Here is a 13,295-nt window from a genome sequence, read left to right as displayed (position 1 = left end):
CGGCCATTAAAGCCGTTTCCTTTGCTGTGGCGCCGCACAGGCTCCCAAGCCCGCAAGTGGGGCGAGCAGTTCACTCGGCAACTTTGGGAAGGTGAGGTGCTTGGGTGTCTGCCCCGCCCCCGGGGCCGCGCGGGCGACGCAGAGGTTGGGTGTGGCGCCGGGGTCGCGCAGGGCGATGGAGAGGTTGGGTGTGGCGGAGGAAAAGCCGGGCGCGCACCCGGCAGGGAGGAGGGACGAGTCGCGCCGCCTCGTCGGCTCCTGATAGAGCTGAGGTCGGCAGACACCCGCCGCGCTCCTGCGGTTGCGCCCTCCTCTCGGGTATCACGCGAACCCCCTGCCCCTTCGAGGAGTCCCCTGGTTCGTCCACCGGCAAATGCGCGGCAGGGAGGGGGTCGGCGAGAACCCCTAAGGGCGTCAGGTGGCTGGCCCTTTTTGGAGGGGCCAGAGACAACCTCGCACGGCTTCCCCGTCTGCAGCCGCCCTTCCCGGGGTCTTGCGGACGATGTTTTCTGTTGGTGACTCAATGAATCCTTGTTCCCTCTGCCTCAGGCACTTACGCAGCTGATCAAGAGAACCCAGCTCGAGATCGAAAGTCCTCTCAGGAAAGATGCGCGCGCTCATTGTAAGTGTGGGGTCAGGGTGGGGACCGTGTTTTCAGGGTGGAGCCTGAGTTAGTACTTAAGAGAGGATCCTGGAGGGTGTGGGACCACAGTGCCATCATTTGCCGGGCATCAGGTGTCAGATGTGGGTCAGGGCCACTTGAGGGCGTTGTTTCCTCAGTGCGCCTGCGTGGGCCTGTTTGTTGCCCTCCCTTACCTGGCACAGCTCAGCAGAAGGCAGGACCCTCAGGAGCAGGAGGGCGGGCAGGGGTGAGGCCTCTCCCCAAGGGTCAGGTGCTGCCTTCCTGAGTCGAAGCAGAACACCTGGGCGGGCTCCGGGCGGCTGGGTGTCTGGGGCTCGACCTGACCACAGAGGCTTCTTCTGGTCTCAGCTGACTCACCTGTGACCAGGGTCAGCCAGTAAGTTTCCAGCTCTCTCTTTTCCTTTTTCCAACCTGTAACGTGGTTCAGAAATTATAACTCGGATTTAGCAGATGCTCCTCTTCCACCTAGCAAGACCAGCGGCAGAGAGGTTCAGAGCAGGGGCTTTTGAGCTAGACCCACCTGGGAGTGTATCCCCACTCGGCAAGCCCTAGCTGTGGAACTTTGATAACTTTCAAGTCCATTGTATGCAGATTCTACGATTTAATACCTAGGAAGCGCTCAGAACAGTGCCTGGCGTTCGTATTAAGTGAGCACCCATAATTCACTATTATTGTTTCAATCTCTGTAAAGCGCTTAGCACCAAGCTTGGCATCTGGGCATACCTGTATATTTGACACTGGGACGAGTGGTCATTTAAAAATACTCCTTTCCTCTCTCAGATAACTTTATTTCCGGTATAAACTTTTCCTTTTATTGAACTTCATGTATGCAATCATGCCAGTAAAGCAATAAAAAATGAAAAAGAAAATATACTGTACGAAAACAGAATAAAAGGGAATGCATTAATAGGTTTTAATTGCCTTAATGTATTTTTGAAAAAAAGGGAAAAAACTTATTTCTGTATATAGGTTGATTGCAGTAATGAAGAATAACATTATAGTTTGTTTCTGAATCTTCTGAAAAATTGTCAGTCTTTGTCAAAATTGATCTTTTTTGCTTATTCATGTCCAGTATTCAATAGAGCTAGATTTGTCGATTTAGCTTACAGTTGATGGAGATACTTTTTATTAGTTTTAATTTTAAAAAGTTCTTTCACATGAAACAACAAATATTCAAATAGTTGGAAAAGCCTTAAACCTTGGCAGAGATGCATAAAAATCCCGCCCCATGATAAATGCCAGAAATTACAATTCTGCCAGTCTCTCTTTTTTAAGAAAATCAGTTCTAGTGGCTTTTAAATATCTGTTCATTTGAAAAATTTCTACCTTATTTGATAAAATTCCCAAAGTTTGTCTCCTCCTGCAAATATCAGAGAAAATTAAACGACATTCATTTAATCCATTGCCTTAGAATGAATGTCTAGTTTTTGGTGAAAATGACCCAGCCTTTTAAATATTGCTCTTTTAATTTTTTTCTTTCTGCTACTCTTAAGACTGGCAACCTTGGTCTTCTGTTTAAACACAGAAAATGTAGTACCACAAGGATTGGAGACACAAACTCTGCCCAATGTTAGCTCAAACCCTTGGGAACCATCAGGAACTTAATGAGTCTGTGTGAGTTAGAGGGTAACTGTGTAACTAACTGCGTGTTCTCGGATTAACTTCCATGTAGAAGGCAGAGTTTATTAAAGAATAAGAAATAAAAACGTGCTCATTTGAGCCTCACATATAAATTATTCAATCTTAAAAGCAGCTGCAGCCGTTAGTTAGAATTTAGACCAATATGCTATCTTTTTAGGAGTAGTATTTCATCATTGACGATGTTTGAATTTGTGAGCACATGATAATAATCAAAAGCAGACTGAGTTTTTGTTTCATTGTTTTTAAATTCTCTACAGACAAGCTACCCCTTTTTTGCCTGCACTCTGGAGTCGGAGTTGACTCGACGGCACTGGGTTGCACCGGGTTCTGGGTGGGCAGCTCCCGCTGTCCCACGCTGGGTGTTTCACTGCCTTGCTTTTGTTGCTGCTGCGGTGGAGTCCGCTCTGACTTACGGTGACCTTTACAACAGAATGAAATGTTGCCTGGTCCTGTGCCATCTTCATGATCGTTGATATGCAGCCCATTGTTGCAGCCCCTGTGCATTTTGAGTGACTCCTCATCTAGGGGGGCTCACCTTCCAGCATTGTATCAGACAACGTTCTGTTATAATCAATAAGGTTTTCACTGGCTACTTTTCGGAAGTAGATCTCTGGGCCTTTCTTCCTAGTCTTAGTCTGAAAGCCCTACTGAAACCTGCCCACCATGGGTGACCCTGCTGAAACTTGAAATACCGGTGGTATAGGTTCCAGCATCATATCAACGTGCAAGCCACTACATTACCACAAACTGACAGACGTGTGGTGGGCCTTGCTTTTAGGGGTGAAGTAATGTTAGTAGTTGTTGTTGAAGCAGTTTCGCAGAGCCCCCCCTGGGGTGGAAGAGACTTCGAGTCTATCGTATGTGCCCAGATTTCCCTGGGCCCTTTAGTTCAGTTTGTGATGCCTTCCAGTTAGTGCCAGCACTAATCATTTCTCTCCTCGTTAAGCTGCAAGTGTGCAAGAGTAAGTGGGTCAGAAACCTTTGTCTTCCCTCCTCTGCCCCATCCCATCCTGGAATCTGTGACATCTGAGCAGCTGCTGTTGAAAAAATGAAACCCAAAGTGAAACTGAGACCACATAATGCAAGGAAATTGCAGGACCTTCCCCTGCCCTCTGGCTCTAGGCTTCCTTTTTTTTTTTTGTGCAACCATCACCACTATTTATTTCAAGAAGTTTCTCATCGCCCCAGACAGAAACTCGGTACCTTTTAAGCAGTAATTCCCCATTCTCCCCCACCTCCAGCCTCTGGAAACCACTAACAGCCTTTTGTCTCTATGCATTTACCTCTTCTAGATATTTTAAGTAAGATCATATAATATTTGTCCTTTTGTGTCTGGCTTGTTCACTTTAGCATAATGATTTCAAGGTTTATCCATGTTGTATTTTTTAATTAATCGAGTTGTAAGCCTGAGATGTTGTTGTTGTTAGGTGCCATCGAATCAGTTCCTACGCATAGCAACTCTATGCACAACAGAAGGAAGCAATGGCCGGTCCTGTGCCATTCTCACAACTGTTACTGTGTTAGAGCCCTTCATTGTAGCCACTATGTAAATCCATGTCATTGAGAGTTTTCCTCTTTTTCACTGACCCTCTACTTTACCAAGCATGATGTCCTTCTCCAGGGACCAGTCCCTCCTGATAACATCTCCAAAATATGTGAGATGAAGTTTCGCCATTCTCTCTTCTAAGGAGCATTCTGGCTGTACTTCTAAGACAGATTTGTTTGTTCTTCTGGCACCACCACCAAAAAGCAGTCCATGGTACGTCCAGTATTCTTCATCAACACCATGATTCAAATGCATCAGTTCTTCTACGGTCTTCCTTATTCATTGTCCAGCTTTTGCGTGCATATGAGGTGACTGAAAATACCATGGCTTGGGTCAAGTGCACCTTAGTCCTCAAAGTGACATCTTTGCTTTTAAAGAGGTCTTTTGCAGTAGATTGGCTGAATGCAATATGTTTTTTGATTTCTTGGCTGCTGCTTCCATGGGCGTTGATTGTGGATCCAAGTAAAATGATATCCTTGACAGCTTCATTATTGTCTCTGTTTATCATGATGTTGCTTATTGGTCCAGTTGTGAGGATTTTTGTTTTCTTTATGTTAAAGTGTAATCCATACTGAAGGCCGTAGTCTTTGATCTTCATCAATAAGTGCTTCAAGTCCTCTTCACTTTCATCAAGGTTGTGTCATCTGCATATTGTAGGTTGTTAATGAGTCTTCTTCCAATGCTGATGCCTCATTCTTCCTATAGTCCAGTTTCTCAGATTATTTGCTATGCATACAGACTGAATAAGTATGGTGAAAGCATACAACCCTGATGCACACGTTTCTTGATTTTAAACCGTGAGTATCCCTTGTTCTCTTAGAGCTCTTTAATTATTGTTTTGAACACCACACCCAGTACATCTGGAACAGGGCTACAGGCCCTGTAACAGTTGGGTAATTGCAGTGCGTTGTACAAACGAGGCCGTAGCTAAAGGATTTTTTTTTTAATTGTACTTTAGATGAAGGTTTATAGATCAAACTAACTTCTCGTTAAATATTTAGCACACATACTGTTTTATGACATTGGTTACCAACCCCACGACGTGTCAACACTCTTCCCTTCTCAACCTTGGGTTCCCTATTACCAGCTTCCCCGTCCCCTCCTGCCTTCTAGCTCTTGCACCTGGGGTGGTGTGCCCCTTTAGTCTCTCTCTCTCTCTTTTTTTTTTTTTTTTAATGGGCCTGTCTAATCTTTAGATGAAGGGTGAACCTCAGGAGTGACTTCATTACTGAGCTAAAAGGGTGTCCAGAGGCCATACTCTTGGGGTTTCTCCAGTCTCTGTCAGGTCAGTAAGTCTGGTCTTTTTTTTGAGTTGGAATTTTTTTCTACATTTTTCTCCAGCTCTGTTTGGGACCCTCCACTGTGATCCCTGTCAGAACAGTCAGTGGTGGTATCTAGGCACCGTCTAGTTGTACTGGACTCAGTCTGGTGGAGGCCGTGGTAGTTGTGGTCCATTAGTCCTTTGGACTAATCTTTTCCTTGTATGTTTAGTTTTCTTCATTCTTCCTTGCTCCAGAAGGGGTGAGACCAGTGGCATATCTTAGATGGCCACTCACAGGCTTTTAAAACCCCAGACACTACTCACCAAGTAGAATGTAGAACATTTTCTTTATAAACTATGTTATGCCAATTGAACTAGATGTTCCCTGAGACCATGGCCCCCACAGCCCCTGACTTCTTTATGATCCTCTTAGTTTGGTGAAAATTCTGATGGATCTCTGCCGAGCTAGTTAAGGTGCAAAGAGATAGAGAGAGAAGAAGATACTCTCAAACAGCAATCTGGGCTTCAAGGTTTCCCGGACTGTGAGGGGCTGGAGGAGGAAGCAGCATGTCCCTCAAGGTCACAAGCCTCCTCTGGAATGTTGTATGCACCACGTTGGATGCTGGTGAATTAGGCACAGTCCTGGCCCTTAGCATGCTGCTTAAGCCTAGCTGGCTGGCTAGCTGGGTGTGGAAACTGAGCATTCCTTCCCACTGGCTTAGCTCAGCAATACTGGGACTGGGTAAGCAGAGGCAGCAGCCACTTGCTCTGCTGGGCCAGCAAGAGAGGCGTGGAGGAGGTGGAGACATTGAGCAGGGTTGAGTAGGAGTTTGCCAGGTGAACAGTGAAGGACATTTCAGGCCTAGAGCACAGCGATGCAGAGAAACAATGGCCAGGGTAGGTCATTATCAGACATCAGTACCTTAGTGTGAATTGCTTGGTGTAGTGTAAAGAACTCGGCCTTTGGATGCAGGCAGACTGGTGGAACCTGGGTGCTGCTTCTTAGGAGCTCTGAGACCTTGGGCAGGTTACTTCTCATCTGAGCCAAGTTTCCTGGTCTGTAAAATGAGGCGGCTGTAAGGATTCAAGGTAACATGTGCAAACCCCTGAGCAGTGCCCTGTGGTGATGGTTGTTATTCCCAGGGGAGTCAGAGGGCAGTACTGATTCATGTGGGGTAAAGGCTGCTGAGTAGAATAGGCCAGGGGCCTGGAGTTCAAGAGGAAATCTGGAGGGTGGGTGACTTTTTTGCCTCTGTTTTCCAAGATGCTTTTGCCTTTTGGACTGCTGAGGGCAGGCCAGCTGCGCCTGTCTCTTCCCTACAGTCTGGGCTAGGGTCAGATGGGGAGGGCACAGCTCAGGGCCCTGACAAGCAAAGAGGTGATGTGTCATCCCAGCTCCTCCTCCACCTTTTCTCTGGGCCTGAGCAGCCTGGCCTCCTCCTTATCCTCTCTGGCACCCACCTGGCCTTGACAGAGGGTCTTAACCTTCTCACAGGCATGGGTAGTTTTACAGTTTTTACTCCTTTCCACCCTTGTTATCTCATTTATTCCTCACACAAACCCTGTAGAATGGGGCTTAATAGACTGATTTTAGAAGACAAGATCCGGAAGGTCACACAGCAATTGAGTACAGAGGGGCTGCCACCAAATGCCCTGGGAGAGGGAGAGAGGATGGGCGAGACCCCAGCAGACTCCTCTTCTGGGGACACAGCCTTAGATGTACAGAGTTGACACTGCTCCACACGGGTTTCTTTTCTTTCTAAAACCTGGACCGTGAAGCTCCCGTCTTCCTGCTGGGAAATTCCGTTTTAGTACCTACCCTGCACTTCAGCCTTGCCACTTATAACAAGCATCTGGACATTTTTCCCAGAGTGTCAGAAGCGAAGGGGGAAAGGTTAGGAATTTCCACACTTATCACATGATTTTGGGGAACACAGAAAACATGCTTCTAGTTTTTGTTTCACAACCTTCTGAGTGTTTCCAGCTAGTCTCAGAGCTGCCTGCAACCTTTTCAAGTGAAAACTAGAAATAACACCCACACAAACAGTGACTGCCATTTCCTGAATGCTTCCTATGTGCCAGACCCTGTTTGCTGAAGGTTTTATATGTATTAACTCATTTGATCCTCAGGATGACCCCATGACTCAGGTGCTATAATTATGCCCATTTTACAGATGAAGAAACTGATGCCAGGGGAAGTTGGGTAACTTATCCAAGGTTACATATCTCATAAGTAGCAGAACCAGGATTTGAACCTAGGTTGTCTGGCTCTGGTGTCCCAACGGTATAACCAGGATGTTGTTTCTAAAAAATTAAATCCATTTTGATTTAAAAACAAAGCAGTCACATTTATTGTCTTACTTTCTGTATATATATATATATATATATATTTTTTTTTTGCCTAAAATATTTTATTAAAAAAACAAAACACAAAAAAATCTGATGAGACAACTGGGGCCAAGCGTGAGTGGATTGGAATACTTCTGGAATGGCCTTGAACATTCTTTTTGCTTCATTTCAACCCTTAGGTTGGAAATTGTTCTAAAAGTGCTTTCACTTTCATCCCTGGTTCTGTCCAGTGTCCAGAGCTGAGGCTCTTAAACGGGGCGGAGTCCCTGTGGACAGGGGTTATATAGCCTTTGACTCCCATGGTGCTTGACCAGTGCCTCTCTCAGGTCCTTGATCACTTTAAAAAAAAAAAAAAAAAAAAAAAGCCTGAAAATACCATATAAGAGGCATGGTTGGATGGACAGATTTGTGATAAAGTGAGGGCAAACCAAACCCCTTGTGGTCAAGTTGGTCCCGACTCATGGTGACCCCCGTGTGTTACCGAGTAGAACTACACCATACGGTTTTCTTCGCTGTAATCTTCACCAAGCTTTTTTTTTCCCAGCACTGCTGAGTGGGTTTGAACTTCCATCCTTTAGGTTAGCTGTTGTGTGCCATCGAATCAATTTCAACTCATAGTGACCCTATAGGACAGGGTAGAGCTCTCCCATAGGGTTTCCAAGGGTGCAGTCTTTACTGGAGCAGATCTCCAGGACTTTTCTTCCACAGAGCGGCTCATGGGTTTGAACCACTTACCTTCTGGTTAGCAGCTGAGCGTTTAATGGGCATAAGTAGTCTTACAGTTTACACTCCACCAGGGCTCCTTTTTAGGTTAGTAGTCAAGCGCAAACTAATGGCACTACCCAGGGCCCTGCCGCAACGGCAGTATAACATCTAGGTGGTGGGTGTTCAGATGTTCATTAAACAATAGTTTCAATTTAGAATGTTTGAAATTTCAAACTGTGTTTGGAAAAATTTTTAAATAAAATGTTGGGAAGAAGGCCATAAACTTAAAACATGGTTGTTGCAGAAAAGCTGGAAAATACCTAGAGTGTCTTTCTTTGTTCCACAATCCGATACATATCCATTGATACTGTTCTTCTGTTTATCTTACGGTTTTATATACTGTATTTAAATGTTACAAATTTTTAAGCATTGTTAAAACCTGTTGTCATCAAGTGGATTCCTATTCATAACAACCCTAGAGGACAGAGTAGAACTGCTCCATAGAGCTTCCAAGGAGCGGCTGGTAGATTTGAACTGCCAACATTTTGGTTAGTAGCTGTAGCTCACTATAGCTCTTAGCCACTGTGCCACCAGGGCCCAGGCTTATTTATAGGTTCCAGGTAGGAGATGGTTTCCAGAGGTTTTGGTGATAGATAATAACCTTTTCCAATTAAAAAACTGCGAGTTTATCAATGTGAGGAATTTTTTTCTCATTAAAAAACTTAAATTTTTTTTATTATAAAAGTAATTCATACCTGTAAAAAAATCCAAGCACTAAAGTAATATAAGATAAAATGTGAAAGCCCCTGGAGTTTCCCTGCCCCCATACATCATATACAAGAGTGTGGTGTATTTTCCTCAGATCATAAGTAGTGTATAATACATTTTAGAAATTTATAAAAATTTATTTTTAACAAAAATGAAATAATAATGTTTTTCAACTTGCTTTTTTCAATTATTTCCATATTTGTTCATGTAAGCCCACCTTGTTCTCTCTAATGGCTGTCTAAAATGTAGGGTAATTTATTTACAGTTAGTTACAGGTTAAGTAAATAACCATCGTGCCACCAGGGTTCCTTTGTAGGTTGGTAGTCAAGTTTAAGTTTATAGCCTTCTTCCTACCATTTTATAGAAATTTCAAACGTAGTTTGAGTTTTCAGATATTCAAAGTTGCAAGAATTTTTTAATAAACATCTGACTACTCGCCACCTAGATGTTACTATTAACTTCAGGGTCTTTGGGTCCTTGTGTGGTGCAAATAGTTCTTATTGATGGTCGTTTGGGTTGTTTTTCCAGTATGAATTTCAGAGGCCAGAAATGGCTCTTCAGTTTGCTAGCTAAGGGAAATGGCTATTACATAGCTCTGTAAATCTGCTTTTGTTAGGGGAATAAAGGGTTTTTGTTCTGAAATCTCGTGGCTGCAGAATCTCAGCTTTGCCATTGTTCTTAGCATGCGGGTGCAGTGCGTAGGAGAGCACCAGGGACTTTGCTGGCCATAGATCCCACCTGAGCCCTGCCTGGAGGGGGCCGCTCTCCTCCTGGCACTTCATGCCTGGATCTGGAAGGGCACCGCTGGCCCATAAGTTGTTTCTGACAACACGTACAACTGGATTCAGACTGAGTTGAGTGAGGACAGCCAAGGAGTCGATGTTTATAGCGGGGTTCTTTTATAACAGGGGTCAGTAAACTTTTTCTGTAGAGGCTCAGGCAGTAAATATTTTAGGTTTTGCAGGACCTAGAGTTGTACAGGAGCCCTGGTGGTGAAGTGGTTAAGAGCTCAGGCTGCTAACCAAAAGGTCAGCAGTTCGAATCCACCAGCCGTTCCTTGGAAACCCTATGGGGCAGTTCTACCCTGTCCTATAGGGTCACTATGAGCTGAAATTGACTTGATGGCAGTAGGTTTGTTTTTTTTTGGGTTATGGTTGTTCAGCAAAAGCAGCTGTAGATAATATGTAAAAAAAATGAGCATGGTTGTGTTCCAATAAAACTTTATGGACCCTGAAATTTGAATTTCATATAATTTTCATGTGTCACAAAATAGTATTCTTCTTTGGATTTTTTCTAACCATTTAAAAATGTAAAATGCAACAACAACTTATAACAACGGCCCAAAAATATACATTAAAAACATTGTAATGGTTGACGTAGGAAAAAAAAAAAAGAAACATTCAGCTAACTACAAAGGAATCCAGTCTTTATAACGCTAAACACTAAAAGATAATGGAGCAGCAAATGGACTATGCTAAGTGAAAAAAGCCATCCTTAAAAAGCTACATCATGTATGATTCCACTTACCTGGCATTCCAGAATAGGCAAAACCATAGGGCAGAAAACTCATCAGTGCAGGCTTAAAAACCATAGGATAGAAAACTGATCAGTAATTGCCAGGAGGTAGGGGTGAGAAGAGGGATTGATCACAAAGGGGCATTTGGAGAATCTGGGGGTGTTAAACTTTCTATACTCTTCTATATCTTGATTGTGGTGATGATTTTGCAGTTGTATGTGTTTGTCAAAGCTCATAGAACTCAACATTAAAAGGCATAAATTATCCCTTAATTTAAAAAGAGAAAATAATTTTTTAAAAATAATGGAGTGATATCTACAGTTTGGAAGGAAAAGAGTGTGATTTTTAAAAAAAAATTCACCCAAGTTATCCCCCTTCTAAGGGCAAAAGACCCAGATTCCCAAATACGCATAAGCTAAAAAAAAAAAAAAAAGACCTTTCAAGAAAGCCTCTTTTTAAAAATGAAGTAAAAGGAGCCCTATGCACTGGTTAGAAGCAAGGGCTCAACGTTTACAGAGCAACATGGATGGATATTTAAAACACAGTGTTGAGCGAAAAACTCAGAGTGAGCGCTGTCACATAGTGCCACTTAGAGAAACTGAAGATGCCCGCATACAAACCAACAATACTTGTAAGAACCAAACCCAAAAAGTAATTTTTAAAAAGCAACAACAACAACATAAAGGCATTATACAAATCAAAAGACACACATTAGACATGTTAGGATGGTTGCCATTGGGAGAGAAAAGTAAAGAATGATAATAAAAGGCCACAAATAAATAGACACACTAGAGGGGGTCATGCAGAGACCAGTGAGGACAGCGTGCCACGAGCCAAGGATCTGAATAACTGATGCCACTATGATCCATCTAGGAAAACAACTTCTTAATGATACAGGGAGCCAACTCAGCTGAATCAAAATTGATAACACAAGACATCATGTTATAAAATTAGAAGTATGAAAACTACGTCCCGTGGGCCAAACGCGGCCTCTGTCTGTTTTTGTACAGCCCTCAGGGTCACCCATTCTCCTCGCCCCTACCTCCTGGCAATCACCGATCAATTTTCTGTCCTGTGATTTTGCCTATGTTGAAAAGCCAGATAAATGGAATCATACATTGTGCAGCGTTTTGAATATGGCTTTTTACACTCTCACGCACATGATTCCACATGTGCATTCCCACAACTGCCTCAGACTCTTTCACACACACGTGTTCTTACACATACACTCTCACACTCACATACACATGCTCACCCACACATATCTTTTGTAAGCTTTTTTTTTTTTTTAATTATTTGGATGAAGGTTTACAGAACAAACTAGCTTTTCATTAAACGGTACACATTGTTTTATGACATTGGATACCAACCCCACAACATGTCAACACTCTCCGTTCTTGATCTTGGGTTCCCTCGTACTAGCTTTCCTGTCCCCTCCTGTCTTCTAGTCCTTGCTCCTGGGCTGGGATGCCCATTTAGTCTTGTTTTGTTTTATGGGCCTGTCTAATCTTTGGCTGAAGGATGAGCCTCAGGAGTGATTTCATTACTGAGCTAAAAGTGTGTCCGGGGGCTGTACTCACAGGGTTTCTCCCATCTCTGTTGGGCCAGTAAGTCTGGTCTTTTTTTGTGAGTTAGAATTTTGTTCTCTGTTTTTCTCCAGCTCTGTCTGGGACCCTCTCTTGTGATCTCTGTCAGAGCAGTCAGTGGTGGGAGCTGGGCAACATCTACTTGTGCTGCACTGAGTCTGGTGGAGGCCGTGGTAGTTGTGGTTCGTTAGTCCTTTGGACTAATCTTTGCCTTGTATCTTTAGTTTTCTTCATTTTCCCTTGCTCCCAAAGGGGTGAGACCAGTGGAGTATCTTAGATGGTCACTCACAGGTTTTTAAGACCCCAGATGCTATTCACCAAGTACAATGTAGAACATTTTCTTTATAAACTGTGTTATGCCAATTGAACTAGATGTTCCCCAAGACCATGGTTCCCAGAGCTCTCAGTCCAGTAATTTGGTCCCTCAGGGAGTTTGGATGTGTCTGTGGAGCTTCCATGACCTTGCCTTGTACAGGTTGTGCTGGCTTCCCCAGTGTTGTCACACACACACTCTTAATACACACATCCTCACATGCCTGCTTACGCACATGATTTCCCATGTGAACTCTCACAACTGTCGCACACACACACACACACATGCATGTTCTTACATGTACGCTCACACACACACATACACATGCTGTCTCATGCACACCTTTATTACACACCCTCTCACGTGCTCACTCACACACATGCTTTCACACGTGCACTCTCACAACACACCCTCCCACATTCACTCTCTCTCACACTCACACATTCAGTTTCTCAGACACACTGTCTCACGTATTCGCTCACACCCTCTTATTACCAGCGGAGCAGGACGTCATTGCCAGAGACAGATAACCAGTTTTCAACCAGGCCCTGAACCAGGTTGCAGAGTGTTCATGGGACACCCTCCTGATTCAGCAGCCCCTGGCAGGGACCCCAGGTTGGCAACTTTTAGTCAAATACCCAGTGGTGTTTGTCGGGGTGGTGGTCAAGATGCCACGCCTGGGAATCAGCTGGCCTAGGGTAGAATCCTGGCCACGTCACTCACAAGCAACTTTCAAGTCTCTGGGCCTGGATTTCCCCATCCATAAGATGGAGTTCATAATAGTACCCACCTCATAGGATGGTTGTGTGGATTTATTGAGTTAATGCCTATAAAACACTTCGCAGAGTGCTTGGCTCGGAGTAAGGGTACAATAAATAATATTCCTAGAAACAGTAACAATAAAGTAGAGGCTCCAGCTAATGAAGAAACTCCTTAGGTTGCAATTTGCAATTTGGAATGACAGGTG

General features: G+C 44.0%; 1 protein-coding gene across 3 annotated transcripts in view; it reads left to right on the top strand.

Moving 5' to 3' along the window:
- The window catches only part of LOC126080975 (phospholipase A and acyltransferase 3), a 30,736-nt gene continuing 17,441 nt past the window's right edge, over positions 1-13,295 (top strand). The window contains exons 1-2 of one of the 3 annotated variants that reach the window (XM_049892300.1): positions 1-91; positions 550-622. In XM_049892300.1, the coding sequence (XP_049748257.1) occupies positions 608-622 (15 nt within the window). In that variant the 5' untranslated portion in view covers positions 1-91; positions 550-607. Of the gene's footprint in view, positions 92-214; positions 358-549; positions 623-13,295 lie in introns of those variants that run through there. The other 2 variants (XM_049892303.1, XM_049892302.1) reach the window with 2 other exon arrangements.

Source organism: Elephas maximus, chromosome 7 (assembly GCF_024166365.1).
Source record: "Elephas maximus indicus isolate mEleMax1 chromosome 7, mEleMax1 primary haplotype, whole genome shotgun sequence".
Classification (NCBI taxonomy): Eukaryota; Metazoa; Chordata; class Mammalia; order Proboscidea; family Elephantidae; genus Elephas; species Elephas maximus.
The sequence above is the reverse complement of the archived record's forward strand: the minus strand, read 5'-3'. Positions and strand labels throughout refer to the sequence as shown.